The sequence below is a fragment of the Bolinopsis microptera genome, chromosome 8 (assembly GCF_026151205.1).
Source record: "Bolinopsis microptera isolate Bmic1 chromosome 8, MBARI_Bmic_1.0, whole genome shotgun sequence".
NCBI lineage: Eukaryota > Metazoa > Ctenophora > Tentaculata > Lobata > Bolinopsidae > Bolinopsis > Bolinopsis microptera.
Genome location: NC_087079.1, coordinates 1,179,610 through 1,198,750, shown reverse-complemented (window position 1 = coordinate 1,198,750; position 19,141 = coordinate 1,179,610). Strand labels below are relative to the sequence as shown.

The 19,141-nt window shown below is 38.5% G+C and overlaps 3 protein-coding genes across 3 annotated transcripts in view; 2 read left to right on the top strand and 1 right to left on the bottom strand.

Annotated features, from left to right (window-relative positions):
- The window catches only part of LOC134819233 (ATP-binding cassette sub-family C member 4-like), a 37,506-nt gene extending 36,397 nt beyond the window's left edge, over positions 1–1,109 (top strand). Inside the window, exons 28-29 of the mRNA XM_063829051.1 lie at positions 138–232; positions 386–1,109. Of these exons, the coding sequence (XP_063685121.1) occupies positions 138–232; positions 386–509 (219 nt within the window). The 3' untranslated portion in view covers positions 510–1,109. The remainder of the gene's footprint in view (positions 1–137; positions 233–385) is intronic.
- A 5,702-nt stretch (positions 1,110–6,811) lies between these two features.
- On the top strand, positions 6,812–8,435 carry LOC134819945 (uncharacterized). The gene is made up of 4 exons (XM_063830105.1): positions 6,812–6,960; positions 7,278–7,451; positions 7,552–7,717; positions 7,941–8,435. The coding sequence occupies exons 2-4, from the start codon at positions 7,279–7,281 to the stop codon at positions 8,070–8,072; spliced, it is 471 nt and encodes a 156-aa protein (XP_063686175.1). The 5' UTR covers positions 6,812–6,960; position 7,278; the 3' UTR covers positions 8,073–8,435.
- Positions 8,436–8,476: 41 nt separating this feature from the next.
- On the bottom strand, positions 8,477–16,371 carry LOC134819910 (adenylate cyclase type 10-like). Its single transcript, XM_063830062.1, has 12 exons — positions 15,674–16,371; positions 15,185–15,468; positions 14,590–14,710; positions 12,162–14,410; positions 11,592–11,725; positions 11,331–11,485; positions 10,920–11,160; positions 10,516–10,717; positions 10,043–10,301; positions 9,164–9,292; positions 8,869–8,971; positions 8,477–8,594 (listed from the first exon to the last, which is right to left on the bottom strand). Exons 1-12 carry the CDS (start codon positions 16,171–16,173, stop codon positions 8,514–8,516), a joined length of 4,458 nt encoding a protein of 1,485 aa, XP_063686132.1. The 5' UTR covers positions 16,174–16,371; the 3' UTR covers positions 8,477–8,513.
- Between the last annotated feature and the right edge of the window lie 2,770 nt (positions 16,372–19,141).

Sequence of the window (19,141 nt, the reverse complement as noted above, 5' to 3'; positions counted from 1 at the left end):
TGTCTGGTGTCTGGTGTTTTTAAGTTTTTGTAATGCAGCAAATATTTGAACCAGTTAACCAACTTGGGAGTTGGGACTCCATACTCATTATACTAATTAAGCATTTTCTAGATTTAAAATATTTCCTATACTTTCAGGAAACAGACGCAGCGATTCAACAAACTATCAGAACCTTCTTTAGTGATAGGACAGTTCTAACCATCGCTCATCGACTTAACACCATCATTGATAGGTTGGTTACATTGATAACATCTTGTTAATCGTTATGATATGAATCATTTAGATTTTAGATTTTCAGTAATGTCAACATATCAACTGTTAATTGAAATTTGTCACTATCACGAACCCATCCCGATTACTGAATACTGACCCTCAATATTCTCAGTGACCGGATTATGGTGATGGATGGTGGAAATCTGGTTGAGTTCGACACTCCCGACACTTTACTCAGTGACACTTCCTCCTTGTTCTACAGCCTCGTTCACGGAGCAGACCAAGGGTCTTCTTAATCTAATTAGTAGTAATCAGTTAATTATTTGAATTTTTAGCATGGATTATCAATTTGAACTGGAACTTGATATTTTATAGAGATAATTTCTTTTACCGTCCGAGAACAATCGTCATTGTTTACGAGAACAATCATCATAATATGAGTCCTGTCAGTTATATTGAGATGTCAGAGTCATTATTTTAGATTTAATTAGTTTTTACGTTTTTTAATATACTCACAGTTTATTATCATTATACAGATCAGTTTTAATTTAGTAATTTATTCTCAGCGTTATTCTAATAACTTAAGCATTCTTTACTTTTATTATGACATTTAGTTTCTTTGTTTTAATACCGTGCCCTAATTATGTTAACTGCAGTGGGCTGGAATGTGAAACTGAAACACACGTGTGATTGATTATTTTAACATCTGTTTAGTCTACAATAGACTATTTAATGATAACTTGATTCACATTCCAGCATATATCAGAAAAATTGAAACAATTGAAACACTTTCTATACAGAATTTTATTATTTACATTGTCATTATGCTTATGTAAAAAGTAAGAATTGTATTGAAACGACATGTTTTTATAATCCCGATTTTTTACAAAATGTTAATTCTTGTTTTCTTTTTCTATTCATTCCTTCTTTCCTAATAAAACATAAATCTATAGAGATTCTTTAAATGAAAAATTCGAAAAGTATCAATAATTAATTACATACCAAAATCGCACAGTTCACTAGGAGCTGTCGTTCACATATTACGTAATCAGCTGAGGGGGGGTTCCGAATGATTTATGATTACGCTAGTGTAATTTTGACACAATAACCATGTGTAAAACTGATTACGGAAGGGGGGGGGGGATCAAATTTTCCAAAAAATGATTAGGTAATATGTGAACGATCCCTAGGTGTGAGAAGTATTGTCCGTTGGTGCTGACTGCTTGACTTTTGTAGCAAAATAATGACTTCTATAAAATCTGGCGCACAACAATATGGTATAATTGACCAGGGAGAAGTACGAAACACCATAGATCAGACTGCAAATATAGTATAATTACTTTTAGGACTGAGCCCCATCGCACCACCAAACGGTGCTTTAAGATATTTCTACGCTTGGTTCTTTTTAATGTCATATGTCCCTTTTTTTTTTGTTGGTTTCAACATTCATAGCTCCCCTGGTACTTGAAGCAAGTCATCGTTTCACTTAATGGTGAAATCAATTATAGAAAATTCAATCACTATAATAAATCTCCCAACAGAAACGCATTGCTTTTTGTTTCTGTTATCTTTTTTAATCAATAAATTGAGTAAACGCAGCTCTATACTTATTCTATCCAAAACTCTGATGTGGACTTTTGTTTTGTCTGTGAAGGCACACGGTCATGGGCAGGGCATAGTCAGCCCGGAAAAGCCCAAGTCGATTGTCTGCAGGGGCAGCATGAATTACCACCCGAATAATATAAAAATATCGAACAACAAAACAAATTGATGTTTCTGATACTGTTAGGAATGAGGTACGATTTAGAGATAGTTGTGCTGTTGTTATGGTTACCAGCTTGTTTCTATGGTAACCATTGTAATGTGGGTGAGATTGTGTGGAATGAAGCGATGGAACGTATGGAAGGAAAGACCATAACAATGGACTGTGGAATAATGTGGCCTACTGCTAATCAAAGATTCTGCAAGAAGTATGGCTGCTTTCATTTGATCATTTATAGCTTGTGATTTTAAGTTTAATACTCATTGACAAATTTCAACGGAATCCTGTAAGTAAAATTTTATCAAACATTTAACCCTCCCCTTTCAATTTAGTGCCCTTACTTAGTCGTTACTCTTATCAAGTCTATATCAATATGATGTACCTACAGCCAATAAATGAATTTGTGATTTAATTTTATACCGCTAGATTCAAATACAAAGTTGCTAACTATGAAAAAGAGTACTTTACGTGTGGACACTGTGACGCAGAAGGTGAACTCGGTCCTTACATCGCCTCAGCTGATCTCAAGAAGGTTATTTATCATTAATTGATACACTCAAAACAAATATAATCTAATCATACTAACCAACGTGACCAACTTTCCAACGTGATCATATTTTTAAAGTCGAGCCTTTGAACTTAGAGAATCTGATGAATCTGTCAAAGTGAGATGTAATCTTTATTAGTATAGTAGTAATGTATATAGTATAGTAGTAATGTATAGTATACAGTATATACCCCTAATATATATATATAGACAAAAACCTTTCAGTCAGAGTGCGAAAATTGTAACTCAGACTTTTGTTTCTCGTACGAATACAACGCTGGAGTCCCACTAAAGACCTCAACACTTCTTTTCTTTATCCTCGCACTTTATCTCTCCACTTCCAGTTTCTGATAGATTATCGTATCTGCTAAATTTTTTGGTTATTTAATCGGTTTTAAAACAGTTTTTTGACCATAACTCTCCAGGGAAGCATTTGTATCCTATGTCATAGCCCATGGGGGGTGATTCGGAATCAGCGTCCAAAAATACTTTTATACCCTGCAGGGCCTTTTCACAAGACTTTTTTTAATTGGGGCGAGCGAATTAGTGGGAGCGTATTTCATAACTAAACTTTCTTGAGCCAAGGATTAATGTTTTCATCATAGAAATGACAAATTCGTTCATTTATATGACAAAAAGTGTATGTAACTGTTAAATTGTTTAATTGTTAATGCTGCGACTGAAGCTTTTTAAAACATCCCAAACCTCATGGCAAGCTTTTTTCAAGCTTATTTGTAACAAATGTGATTATTTTTTGTTTTGTTAGTTAGTGGAATGCAGGAAGATTCCAATATATGATTCCTATATAGAAATACACGTGTTTATACTTTATACCACCATGTTCACAGAACTAATTGAATAGAATAGTTTCAGTATAGCTGAACCGAGAACAGTTTTATTTTGCATTGTTATAATACTTAACATTTATTGCTGTATTGAAAATTAAAAACATGATGATTTCAATTTCATTTGTACTTGAAAATTTCTACTCCGCTTCTTGTCATGGTTCAAATATTGCGTACGCGTATCAAACATGATGCCATAGTGATTCACTGCATGATAAGGGATCATTCGCATATTTAAACGCATTCCGACTTTCCAAGCTTTTCCAAACCCTGACAATTATGTGCAGTTTGATAAGATAATTTAATTTACAATTTTAAACAGACCTCGTACTTATAAATATAATTATACATGACATTTTGACTTGGGAAATGGGAGCGTAAATAAAATCCTTGGTATCCAGAAATATTCATGTTGAAGTAAAGTCATTGATCATACTTAATCTCTTATTTTCAAAAATCCAAATTTGCAAACAAACTACAAATGTGTGTTCTACTTCTTGGAAAAGGAAATATAAATGTTATCTTAAAAGTCGGCTGTTCAGGATGTTCTAGATTAGATTAAGCCAAGGTTACCTCAGTAAACGACTCGTATCTTGAACCAAAGCATACTCTAATTATAATTTCAAATCTCATTTACAAAAATCTGCAAATATGGATTCAATTTTGCGGAAACGTAGCTTAGCCTTATCGACTAATGCTCAACAAATCCAAACAGGTGTTTGAATTTAATCGTGTTAACGTAAATGTAATACGTATTCTCTGTACCGGAACTGTACCTATCAGAAGTCAACTCTCATCAATTTATAAATCACACATTTTCCACTGTGTACTGGTCGAGTGGTCGACGATAACTTTGTTGTATAACTACAATTATAGGCACAACCCTTTAAATCGTATAAGTATAATTCTTCGTATTATATCGTTCACGCTAAAATTCTTTGTTAATGAATTTATATTTTGCGAAGCCCTCTCCGAGAATTTGACTTCCAGTACTTTGATTGAGTCTCATGCGTTGCTAAGTAACTGGCTATCCCGTGAATGGAAGCTTAGTAGTTTAGTAGTTTTTTGGACTTGTATTATCTTGTTCTATTCTAACTCAGCTGATAACAATTCCTAGAACAATGAGACTAGTCCTCCTCCTAACAGTCGTCCTGGCCCTCTCTCACAGCACTTTGACACCACCTCTAGACAGGGGGGTTGTGATGAAGGTCTCCGAGGAACTCATCGGGGATATAGCTCGCATTATCTCTGACCAAGCAACGGAGGAGATTATGGAACTGAAGATATCTGGTTCAAAAACAAAAAGCGGAGTGAAGTTTAATTATTGGGACCTCCACTTCACTGAGCTGTCCATGACACCTGCGGTTGATCTGAACAAAGATCCAAGTGGGGACAAATTAGTAGTGGACGGGACAGTCAGTGGAGACATGAGAGTGTCCTCCCGTTGGAGGGCCACTAAGAAGACCTGGTTTTACAACTTATACTTTGACGGTAGTGTGACCGTTAGAGCAAAAGGTTTCAACATAGATGTTCGAGTAATTCTAGGAGAGAATGAGGAAGGAGTAGTCGGGTTCACGCCTGATCCGACCGCCTGTACAGCACATCTTGGGGGACTGGACATTTACTTCTCAGAGAGCTCCGCTAGCTGGCTCATCAACCTTTTTGTAGGATTCTTCGAGTCAGAAATAAGAGAAAAGGTGGGGGACCAAATCTGCGATAAGATTAACGGAAAGATAATGAAAGGAGCAAGGAAACTGGAGACAGCCGTCTTTGAACGACATGACGCTCTAAACATTCTGGGGCACCGGATAGGGATAAACAACAGGCCTGAGATGGTGACTGGAGGAGACAGGTGTGCTGTAGTTACTGTTCTGGGGGAGACAGATCTAGAGATTGAGGGCAGGGAGGAGAGGGAGACAGAACCTTTCTTCCCTCCTACTATACCTTATAATGAGCGGGAACGTACGACTGAAGTCTCCACATCTCAGTGGACATCATCTTCTAGTAGTAGCTTAGATAAAATGGAGAAGAGGAGGAGGAGAGATACAGCAGTTGATTGGTGTAGTTTAGTGCCAGGAGGAGAGAGGGGCATGTCAGTGATCGTAACAGAGGAGGTGGTATCGCGTCTTGTTGAGGACTTTCACCATCTAAGGATGATCGACTTCACAGCAACTCAAGCTTCGGGAACTTCTGAGGAGTATGAGGTTGAGTGGAGTGGAAAGAGTGTGGGGACTGTGAGCATACCGACTAGTGATCACGCGGGGCTGTTGAGGAACTTCCAGGAGAAGTTTAGGGTGACGAGCACTACAGCTCCAAGAGTGGTTATTAACTCTGAGGGGATCGCTGTTAACTCCAACCTCAGAGCGAGAGTCACTCTTGTTAGCACTGTCATCCCACAAGAGATCAGAGTGGAGATACACGCTACATTGAAATTAACTGGGACCCTTGATTTGGTCTTCTCAGATGGTCTATACAACTTGGTGCCAACTCTCTCTGGGAGTTCTAATATAACTAACGCTAAGTTCACTATAGCGGGGGGCAGTGCAGTGGATCTTTACGAGTCACAAGTTCAAGAGGTGGAGAGACAGCTAAATGGAATGCTTGGAGAAATGCTTCCCTCTTTAATCAGGGAGGAGCTGAAAGGGGGTTTGCCCCTGAACATTCCGGATACCTTAGTTATTAACAATGCGAAGGTTACTTACAGAGAAGATTACATTCTGGTAACTGCTGACGATGTGACAGTGAACCTCTAAACACTAAACAGCTTACTTGTTAAATTGTTACAATGATTTATTTTCATTCTGGGAGGTGGAGCATGTTTTTTGCGTGAAACAGTGATTTCACTGATTTAGGAGTTTTATTGTTTAAGAAGATATTATGTTTATTTCCCAACTAATAGCAAAGTGTACCAAGGTATTTATATACTAATGAATCCTGTGTGTATTTTTTTTTTTCATATGAAATTTTCCTAAATTCCTAATTGAGACAAGGCTGAGTATCCATTCTTCTACTTATGAGTTTTTTAAAATAAAATATCAAGTCAGCTAGTAGTAGTAACAAAACGTATACCCAAAGTCTTTGTCTTGAGGTTCAGTTAGCTTGTACCTTATATATCCTTCAGAGATCATTATTATAAATCAGATAGAAAACGTGCCTATTATGCGCTCAACACAAAAGTCAAAAGATGAAAAGATGTTGGGTAGACTAGACAATAGTTGAATTAACATATAATACCGTGCTTTTAAACGGTTACATGTTAATTATATCTCGTGACTTTATGAGCTTGTGGTAGAGCACACTGTCATTATCACTGCAGTGATAAAACAGTATGCTCTACCACAAGCTATTCAACTATTCTCTAGTCTACCCAACATCTTTTCACTGCCTGTAGTGTACACTCACAGCTACACTGGCTGTATATTTACAAGATAATGGGATAATAGCCCTTGTATACCACGGACCACCTGGAGTATAATAAGAGAGCGTACTGGTACACCAGGTGGTTGTGTGCTGCTCTATTGTATTCGCCGTGTTTTCAGTGTGTCTCTCTTTCGGCTGAGTTGGATTAGATTTGTGTCGCGTGGGTTTGAGAGGTTATAAGATTATAATTTTTGCTTTGTTACTAGCTAGAAGTAGTGGGTATACTACCGCTACGTAAAAGTACTTAAACCTCTTAAAGTTGCTTGATGAGTTAATTTGAGGTATTAAGGTTACAGGGGTGGCCCATATCTAGATCGTTTCCATGGATAGTTAATTGTGGATTAGTGGATATGATAAAACTTTTATGATTAAAGCTTTTAAGAACTTACTCGCTTCAGCCTGTACTTTCTGTTTTCGGGTCAACTAGAATTCCTGCAGTGAGCAGGTCCCGTGACAATCCTGCTCCAATTTCTCAATAATGTGATCCCAGAATGAGGTTGGAACGAGTGGTGTTGTTGCTATGGTTACCAGCGTGTCTGTACAGTCTCCACTGTAGAGTGGGCGAGATTGTGAGAAATACAGTTCTAGACAGGGACGAAGGAAGAACGGTGATGAGCGACTGTGCCGTGTTTTGGCCCACTGCCAACAATGCCGCGTGTAAAAAGTAATACACTTGCTGTTCACCAGTAGAATGGTCTTGTAAAATTCATTAATTGAACTACTAAGTGCCATGTATCAGTACATTTATCGATATTATCCTCCAGGTTCAAGTATCGAGTAGTGAACTACTCCAAGGTGTACTACGCCTGCGGTCACTGTGACGGGAGTGGTAACGGTGAAGGTCAGATGGAGTTCGGTCCCTACGCTATCTCTAAATCTCTTACCTCACTCAACGTCACGAAACCAGATCCTAAGATAAAAGTAGAAGAGGTGACCATTGAAAACCTTATCCTTGATTTTCATAAAAGTTAAAACATTAAGTCTTCGCGTTATAATGGAGCCAGGGTTTGGACTTTGGATGGACTTTTACCCGCTTAAATCTTATCTATTTTCAGACAGCATTCTATACGTTTTTAATTATGCGTATTAAGCCACAATAAAGAGTTATTTGACAAATATTACTTATTTCAATACAGTTAATTTTCTATTTCAGGGGGAGTGTGTGACATGTACAGAAGATCTGTGTTTTGAACATATCCCCGGTAGAGACTTCAACGCTGGAATTGGAGTGTCAGTGACAACTTCTCTTCTCCTCTCCACTATTCTCTTCTATTTTGTCTGTTGAGAGTGGACTACTTCCTGCTTCCTGGCTCTTAGCCAACTCAGGAACTGTGAACCAATGACTAATAGAATTGGGTAGAGCCAAAATAAATATTCTCCACAAACTCCATCTCACTTAAAAACCAAGTTTATCAAGTTTTAACCCCCCCCCACAAATATACAAATGTACAAAGATGCTGAATGTGATTTTACAAACATTTATTTTGATAGACTACCTAGCAGCGATACTGAAAATCTTTGAAAAATTGCTATCTTTCTTTTAAGGATATTATATTTATTGTGTTTTTATCTTTGTTTGATTTTGAGTTATTATTTAAGATTGAATTTAATTGGTGCTGTATCATTTGATTGTATTTCTCATTTGCCAGTTTGTCTTTTTACTTCATTAACAAGTTAAACATCCGATATAAGTTGAATCGTCAAAGAAAACATTAACTAAGTCGCATTAAAAGTCTACAGTGGACTCATCATTCTGTCCTCTTCCGCACATGTAGGAGAGACAGGACACGTTGTACTTGTAAATCACCTGCGGAATGTTCACAATGTAAGGAATTATAGATCATTTCTCGATTGCTCGGCGCAATATAAACGAGCAAAACTATTAACCGAGTATAAAAATCATCAGTTTTGAAACGTACATCTCTGTCTCGTGGTCAGAAGCTATGCGGCCACATTCCAGAAAAGTGTTGTAAACTTTTTATTTGAGCATCTAGGTACAGTGCACAAACCATATCATGAGGATTTAAACATCACAACTCAAGAGACAAACACTAAAATTAAAGCAAAACAAAGGCAAATACCTGAGCATGTCCTCCCAGATGTAATGCCTCTTTGTACAGTCTTTGTGTGGTAGGATTGGGACACAAGTACATTGCCAGACACAATAAACTCGACAAACACGCCCTGAAATATCGGTGAGTGCGTTATTCTTACAGTTTTGCAATAAAAAAGAAATCTGACCATGAACGAATTATTCACAAGTTTCGAGTATCGGACAAAAGAGTTTATAAAAAGTTCTAACACAAAGTATACAGCCCAGGTTCTGGTTAGGGGCAAGCCCCTCCCTGTCGAGCCGGAGATCGACCTTCTCTTTACCTGTGCATATCATTTAGCTTGGTTCTGGTCTTGAAGAGGAGTAATGCTTCTTCAAGGTAGGTGACAGCTTCAAATGTAAAACTCAGCGCCATTCCTAGAGCTCCCGCCGAGCAGAGCGCTTCAAATAAACTGAATTTTGACTAAATAAGCTTCGAATAGGAATATAGCAGTAATTCTCAAATTTCCAAAGTTTGAGCTATAGTCATAGAAACAAATCATGATTGATACCTTAAGGCTAATAAATTTGGTTATACAAATTTTGGTAACCATAATTTTAGTCACGAATTCCGCAAATTTTTAGTCTACAACAATTTTAGTCTTATTTATTGACTTTTCGAGACCATTTTCCATTCCATTTATTTGATTTTTCCATTACATTTACATAGAGCAGTGGTTTTAAAGGCTAAATTCTAGAAGGGGTCGTTTCACATGATTACTTAATGAGTTAAACTAGATGCAGATACTACCTGATGGGAAAAGGAAGGAAGAGCATGTGAATTGTGAAAGCATAAAAGCTGTGGATTACACGTGTAATAGTCAAAGTAGTTCAGCAGTAGGAACGGTGATGTCATTATATTATTATAAACAATGTAAGCTCAATAATATTCATGTCATATATGCTCTACTGAAATTTTGGTCTACTTTTAAATTAGTCGCCGAAAAATGTAGTATCAATAAATTTGATTTACAACAATTTTATTCAAAATTTTAACTGAATTTATGGTAGACTAAATTTGTCGTTCTTAAGGTATTTAGTAGGTTTATTCAGAGACAAAAAATTGTAACAGTATATAAATAATAAATATTATATCAATAGTATTAAATCAATAAGATGTCATTATATTAATAGTATATTGAAACTGAAAGGTGTCAACGTACCTATGATTAGTCCCGGCGGCTTTAAAATGCCTGATAATCTGAGGGTAGATGGTTGTGAACATGGTATGGCACTGACACACTTTCGTATTTGATTTTGTGCTGTCCCCAGAAAAGCGCCGCTCACGTGGCATTGCCACTGGAAGTTGGAAACTATCTTGACTGCTGTGCATGCTCTCGTTGAAGCGCTGCTCAAGTTCTACTATATCTGTTCCGGTGTTGGAAACACGTCGCTCACGCGCTCTCAATGCCCAGTCCGGTACTGAAATCGATATCAGTTGATAGATGTTCCAGTTAGATAAAGCAAAAAAGATAATTTGTTTTGAAACCTATATTGATATTATTAGAATCGATGGACAAAACGGAAAGAAGGATGAATAAACAATAAATATGAATTACGAACAACATTATGTAAAGAAGAAATTGAAAGGAAGTGGAAAATGAAAACATAAATAGCAGGATCGAGGAGTTCTTACCCCTGGTATCACCCATAGCGGTTATCTTGAAAACGTTCCCAAAGAACTCCTTTTTACAACAGAAATCATAACGCATGATCTTCTTCTCAAGAACTCGAGCAGCGGTCTCGTGGATCCTGATCCTTTGTTCGGGAAGGAGAAGATCTCTGAGGATCTCCGCAGAAAACTGGGTACTAAAACGTATCATCTCACATATTGGGACCTGGAATTGAGTTCTGTCAGTAAAAAGATTATATCCATAGGAAAGCCACAAACCTTCCATCGACCAAGAAACAACACTTATAATCAACAATTTATTAATAATATTTATTAATAATATAATATTCGTCGGATATTAATGATGCCACGTCATGAAAATTACAAAATCGTGGCAGTAAAATTCTTAAAACATTAGCGTCACCCACATTTTCCAAGTCGCCACTCAAGACGACTCGTCCCCCTTTAGGACAGAACTTATTATTACACTCGTTACCGATGCCAAAATCGCCACCACACTCCAGCATCTGTTCGCGTACCATTTTCCGGACACTGTGGTTAATCTGTGTGGAGGTCCGGTGTGGTAGGACGGACTTTAGGAGGGAGAGGCTGAAGCGGGTTCCCAGAACAGCGCAGCATTTCATCGTTACTTGCTCTGTTACTGCCAACCTGCGGATTTAATTAATTAATCAATTACTCATTTCATTAAATACTGGATGTAAATTATTTTGAGTCAGGGAGTTCTTCTCAAGCTATTCTATTCAAAGTTTGATAAAGTAAACAAACAAACTCAAATCATGGACATTTTAACTAGAAAAGAAACTAAGAGTAAGAGAAACCTGTCAAATTGAGCTAAAAACAACTCCTTTAAGCTTTCCGGTAACGCCACTGTTGCTAAATTGACAGATTCGTTAAGTATACATATTTTCGTAGAATCGACTGTTTGAACCAGATCATCAAACCACTCCGTGGCCGTCGGATTCAAATTGTTGACCTGTATGACATGTATGAGTAAATTATAAATTTTCTAGATATGTACATAGTTTTTGCTGTTTAAGTCTTAAAACCGAACCCTCCTTCTTAAAAATAAAATTGTAAACCTGCTCCTTCGGCCCAGCGCCAGGGAGACACCCTCCACAACAAGCACTAGGCTCTGCCACTTCATGTAGACTTGAATTTGACTCATCCTCAACAATCTTCTTCCTTATGTGCGATGTGTCAGCGATTGGTTTGACTGAAAATATAGGCAACGGTAAGATGATATTCGACACAATATGCAGCAGCGATACCGTGGTAATAAATGTACGATGCCTTTTGGTGGGGGAATGGGGGGGCCATAGTTGCACATTTGACCCAAATTTTAGGAGAAAATAGGCGAAATGAGCATAATTTTCATAATTTTTGGTCAAAATCTACAAATAAATATTTCTAATAGCAAACTCTATTGAGCTAGAATGTATCTTTACTCGCTTGAATTAAACGACGGCGAACACGATGGCGATGTTCATTTTAGTCATAATTCTTAGCAGTTTTTAAGGCTTGCGCTTGAAATCAGCGATACCCATCGATGCCCATTCGACCAAAAGTTGAGGAATAAATGGGCAATGGGGTTGTCCCCCCCCCCCCCTCCCCAGGCCCACCTGGAAATATATCAGCATGAAATTACTTACCAGTATTAGTACTACTGAAGATGCTGAATCGTTTAGTCTTAGATACCCTAGGTGATCTGCTATGCCTAGGGGCATTCCCAATAGCTTTATAAGCCTCCATATCATTCACCACCCTTACAACCTGCTCCTTAAGCATCTTCTTCAACAACCCCTCGCAATACTGGGGGATCCCTCTGGTTTTCTCTTTCAACATGCGAACAAGTTGTGTTGGGATATCCCTTACATTTAAAAGAGCTTTGCAGAATTCTTCCACTTCATCTAGGCTAAAGGCTTCCAAAACAAATTTCTTGGCTCGAGAATTATTAATGAGCTGAAATTCGGCTCTTGATCGCTTGTGGCTGGTCCGTTTCATAGACAATGTTAGGATGATTTTTTTTCTTAAGGTAATCAAATGAGAGAGGAACTCCCAGGATTGCTCATCCATGTACATGGCGTTATCTATGATGAACAAATAGGACTCATCTCCAATAATTTCTTTCAATAAAATTTTGAGGAGTTTGTGCAGGTTTTTGTAACTGAAATCCCGAGCGGAATCTCTCTTGAATTTGGTCCCAAGAATTTCATTCAACACGCACATATCACAACGAAGATATTCTGGGACATATCTAGCGATCACGCCTTCTTTGTTCCTGAAATTATTCGGCTTGCCCAACTCCAATAGCTTAAACATCACCATCTTGACCGCGAAAAAGGGGGTTGTCATTTCATCCATAACTAATGGTACCATAATGACTTTGAAGTTTTTCCGCTGACCAACAACCATATATTGCTCCAGAAGCCTGGATTTCCCAAATCCAGCTTGGGCCTCTATTATGATGGTGTTCTGAGCCTTCCCAGCTTCACAATTCTCGGCTTCGACAATGCACGAGTACAAAGCGTCCAATTCACGTGCCCGACCAACAATTCTTACTTGCCTATTATCAATATCTAATGCTCTTCTACCTTTGCAAAGGATTTCTTCTGAAACATTAAGGTCATTGTATTTGAAATATAGACCACCAGGAGGCACACCCTTCAAGACTTTCGGAGGGAGGGCAGTGAAAGCAGAGTCAGGAAGGGTGGATAGTTTCTTGGTACTTTCATCACATGCCACACAGAAAGGGTAGTTGCTCATAAGTCGACATGCGAGATTTACCTGGTGACCAATGATGGTGTATTCGTGGCGCTCTTCATGCCCTACCATGCCACAAAAACAAAGTCCCGTAGTTACACCTATCGAAACACCTTGAAAGTCTGTCACTTTATTCTGGAGTGATGGTAAGATCATCTGTGCAGTTTTAAGAGCTCGACGAGGATCATCATTCATTTTGTAACCTTGGGTTCCAAAAGCAACAAGAATTGTGCAGCCTTTATCAAATGTGAATATTTTATTAACTGTGCCGTTCATTTTATCGACAATCTCGTCGATACAGACCAGTGCATCCTGAACATTTTCATGATCACTAGACACCTTTTCAGAGTCAGCGAAGACGAGGGAAATGAAAAGTGTTGTAATATTTCGAACTTGCGAGGCCCAACTTGTACCCTGGCCTTCTTGTAGCTGGAATCGAAGATAATCAGGAATGTAACGCTTCAACATATCCTGTTTGACTAAGTCATCTGCAATTTTCCTAACCACTTTAACGCGGTCTAGAGTAACATGATTACCATTACCAAGATTTTCAAGCAATGTGATAACCTGTGTTTTGGCGTTATTTTTCGGGGGCCAAAGCTGAACAAATCCGGGTTTAGATAGTTGAAAAGGGTATCTTTCTTTCTGGGGGAACTCGTCAAAGAACTGCTGAGAACAAATAATGTTTCCAGCGACACAAGAACCCTCAGCCTTATTGACGTCCTTGACCGCAGGACCAACTACAGCTAAATGATCTCGGCTGCTGGATTGCAGATGAAATGAGAACATTTTACCAACGGCTAGCCCAACTTTCACTCTCAGAGTTATGGACTTATCGACTGCTAAATTGACAGCGTCCTGGATGTGAACCGAGCACTTGAGGACTTTGGGCAGTATTGCGGACCTCTCCTCGAGCGAATGTGTTCTCCAAACGGCAAAGATAGCGTCACCAGCAAATGATACGATATCACCGCCACTCATCAAAATTTCATCGACGATATTTCCCATGACTAAATTGAGGATTTCTTTGAGCTTGCTTATGTTGACCACGCCGTATGTGGCACACAATACTGTGAACCCTGAAACATCAGCAAACATTGCAACGCCTTGAAATTCTTCCAGCGATTTAGTCTGGGCTCTGAAAGGTATTATAAAAAAGTATTGTATCGTATTATGATAACATGGTATTTCCATGTAATTATGACACATAACAACTACGGGTTTACTGGACTGAATTTAACTTTTTAACAGGCTCTTATCTCTGCAAGATAAAGGTTTAATGCAGAATGTGGTACCACAAATTTTTTAAATATTCACCTGATCGTGTTCACGATACTGAGGTCAGGAATGAAAGACAAGTAACTATTTAGAGTATGTTCATATGCTGTTAATTCATCTTCTTGGCTCTCTCGCTGTTGGTGGGTTACAACAGCAACACCTAAGAGAGTTTTATCTGAATGTATTATCCGAAAGTATCATTGCTTTATTAGAAAGACTTTATATGAAGGGCGATCTTATATGAAATTCAACATGAAATAAATGTAATTATAATATCTTCCAAATTCTAATTTTTTAGATGGAGGTGGTGTTTGTGAGTCTGGGGGTAGAACTATTACCTGTAATACCCCAGAACTTCTACCACTTACCCATGCTTTAAGTATTTATACAATATGGTCTATAATGTATACCCCTGTATAACTTTCACCCAACGTAATAATAATAATGATAACTAGAAATTTGTACATCGCTTTATAGCCAAAAAGAACTCAAATCCAAAGATTCAGTTCAAGCCATCTAAAGCGACTCATGAACATGTACATAAGAACTTAGCATTTTAATGCCTCATGATGTCGATTATTTTGTATTCTCATTCAAAATCAATAATAAATTTATTAGTTCTAAAAACACTTACTAACAATGTGCGATGCTCTAAGCAAAGCAAATATCGTGGGTGTGTCAGAAACGGAGCCTCTATCCGTATTAAACATCTTTGCTAACGTTTTTAGGCCACGTGAGTTTGGAGTCCGTTCTTTCTGATCATGAAGATGAAGTTTTTCAACATCACTTCTGACGTCGATAGCTAGATCACTCAGCTCGTTTGAATTTGACTGGGAGGCGCCAGATTCTTTTTTACCGGGCTTAAACAGAGTCTCATTGTTGGGAGGATGAGAAACCGCATTTCTGGTCATTTTCCACCTGGGTAGAAGAAAATCACATAATTACAGAAATTACGGCGATTCCACAAACAGCTAACTACTGATACACATATGATAGATAAAACTTTGTATCACAGCAAGATAATTGATATACACGTCGCATATCTCTTTTAATTTCGCGCGCAAAGCCGGCAGGCTGTGAAAGAGATATGCAACGTGTATCAACAAGATGATAAAAAACTGACCTTGTTTTCGCTTGTTCACTAGATGTCTTAATGCTCTTCGTTATACGCTTGTTCTCTTCTGTCTTCGCCTTCAGAACTTGTTGAAAGAGCGAATTCTTTGGGCCAGCTATGAAGCTTCTCTCTGTTTTGATCTCAGAGATGACTTGAGCAATATTGATATCATTACTGGGGTCGAGGCTGTTTATAGCATTTTTCATATTTAAGGACAGCATCTGAGAGGCTGGTGCCACCATTTTTAGCGTCGTAGGACCCGGTATCATGCAGTTGGACGTGCTTTCGTTATCCTCGCTAGAATCTACCATCGGTAACCTTTCAGCGACTGTAGCAAGGATGTTATAAGTTGTGATCCCATCTCCGTGTCCACTTGTGCTACTGATCATGCTAGTGGCATCGCTGCTGAGCCCACTCTCACCCCTCCGGACTTGTATACTATCTCTCGGTACTGTTATTCGAGGTAAGTGTAGACCGATAGGTTTCTTACCAACACTACTTCTTGACATGGCTCACAAAGCAACGAATCTTTTGATTCCATATCGTGTCCTTCGGGTGAAGTTGTCGTTGTCATGGATACACGTAGCAGCACGTGAAAGATTGCGACCATGAACAACTTAGCCATTAAAATATGTCAACCCCCTCTGATGTCAATCCTTAAATACTAGATTCGTCTTTTTCATCACGATAAGCCTTTCATGGTGAACGTGAGAGGTTAGAGATTACATAAAGATTATTTCGGAGCTATGCACTGTGCAGGTCCAAGGTCGAATAAATTAATTACCGAATTTCGTACTACGCGCGCGCGACGAAAAGGGCGGCATTGCGCCTTCAATATTAAAAGAATTAAAAGAGCGTGTGCCGTACAGAAGACGCAGAAGACGTTTCCCTGAATTTTGTAGGGGATTTTGTATAGTGGATTTTGCGCGCCGAACGTACGTTACAATATTTATCATTGTAGAATCTACGACTGTAGAAGTCAGAAGTCTCACCAAACTGCTCGTAATTATACTTTTATAGACACTAAGATATGAAAAACTAAGTAACATATTCAACCCCATTCAGGCCGCCCATCCCAAATAGCTTGAAATCGGTGACAAATCCCCTAAAAATCCAGAATGAGAATCTTTACCCCTGGGCGCTGTAGGGGATTTGTGTTGCCGAGTATTTGGAACATGTTTTGGTGGTAAGATAGTTAGTATTTGTCCCAAACCATCAGAAAAACCGAGTTTCGACCTCTTGATCCACTCAGACCACTCCCAGGGGCCACCTACCCGGGAACACAAATCCACTACGGAGGTAACGATTCTCAGTCTTGATTTTACCTTGATTTCAGTAATTTTGAGATGGGCGTAGCCCCTGGGAGTGGCTTGAGTGGGTCAAGAGGTCGAAACTCGGTTTTTCTGATCGTTTTGGTTACGTACTACCTATTTAACCACCAAAACATGTTCCAGATACCGGGGAACACAAATCCACCACAACTGTGAAATCCACTACAGAAATCAAATCCACTACAAATCCACTACACATAGTTGCGCATTGTCCCTGGGAGTGGAATGAGTGGGTCGTGAAGTCGAAACTCGGCTTTTCTGATGGTTTGGGACAGGTACTAACTATTCACCCACCAAAACATGTTCCACCTACCCGGGAACACAAATCCACTACGGGGGTAAAGATTCTCAGTCTTGATTTTACCTGGATTTCAGTAATTTTGGGATGGGCGTGGCCCCTGGGAGTGGCCTGAGTGGGTCAAGAGGTCGAAACTCGGGTTTTCTGCTCGTTTGGGTCACGCACTACCTATTTAACCACCAAAACATGTTCCACCTACCCGGGAACACAAATCAACTACACCTGTGAAATCCACTACAAATCCACTACACAAATCAAGGAAACGTGCTCTCACATCTTGTAATTTACCGATTATTAAGCTTCTACCGGTATTATTTTACCTTATTCTGACTTATTCTGACTATGATTAAACCACTCTAAAACGAGGGGGCAAACTTGCCACAAATGGGGGCAAGAAATAGGGGCGTGCCTGGTGCCACAAATATTGAGAATACATCGCCTCACTTAGATTGATGTTTTGTACAGGGTGGGCCAAAAGTCAGTACCCATATCACATATGTTGGCCTTAATAGCTCAATCACTGAGTGACCAATTGAAATAATTCTTTCTGGTATGACTTACTACCACCACTTGTTCGAGGAATTTGTCAAATCGAAAAATATTCGTGTTTATTTATTTCAAATGAAGGTTCTATTCATTTTTGCACTTATTTGATAGTTTGGATAGTCGGATCAAGCCAAATTTTATTGAATAGTGTTTGGCCATTTAAATTACGTTTGTCCTGAAAAAATGAGAGTTCTAGCTTCTCAGATGACCGAGATATGAAGCATAACGAGTTTGTTCATTACGTGTGATCAGGTAATTGGGTTGAGGCTAGATCAGCATTATGGGAATCGTGTAGAGAGCCCAATTACGGTGCCGTAATTGGGTAATCATTGAGTACCCAATCAATTTTCTTAACGAGATAAACAAATTGCTTGATAACTTCGTCATTTTAAATCCGATTCGCACCATCTTTTCAGATCATATTCCGGATAAAATGACCTATTGCAATATGTTACAACGGAGTCTCTAACATGTTCACAAACACCAGTATAAGCAATTCAATGTTGATTGGGTGTGGCCCCCAAAAATCGAATTTTCAAATTTTGGTGACGGAATCCTCGAACAAGTAGGTACAGTATGCCATCTGCAAAGCAACAACTCTCAAATATAAAACACGGCGGAGGTATAAGACCCAACGTATGGGTACTGACTTTTGGCCCACCCTGTAGAAACGAAAAGCATTTAGGCTCAAATGGAAGGGCAAGTTATTACGAATATGTTAAACCGGCATATGTAATCAGAAACTTTCGAATATACACAGCAACTTTTTTCTGCGGTTTAAAATTGTGCATTAGCATATCATTGATAAGTCAAGTTTCAACTCCATAAAACTGGATCAACTTTCTATCATAGAAAACGTCATATTCTAATCGCTATCTCGCAACATTAGGCTATCCACTCCGATAATCGTAACCGATAATTATCTCCAAGAATTCGTTAATAAAAGTTATCTGTTTATCTAGATAAAATATTTTTTTATCGGTATAAACATTTACTGGAAATTACCGAAAATACTGCCGCAATACATTGAAATTTATAAACATTTTAGTGAAATTTCAAGGAAATTTGAGTGGTTTTGCTTCTCCCAGACCCCTGTTTCCAAGTAATCCCATAAACGGAAATTTTGCTGTACCAAGTTTACAAGTTTACTGGTAAACAGTAATAACACTCGCCAATGAGTTCTAGTGAAATTTGGGAAAACATTCTGGCTTAAATTACCTTCAGCAGAAAAATTCATCGATGTTAAATACGCCGAAAAACCGGTCGAAAATACGCCGTTTGTCAAAATTCTAAGAAATATGT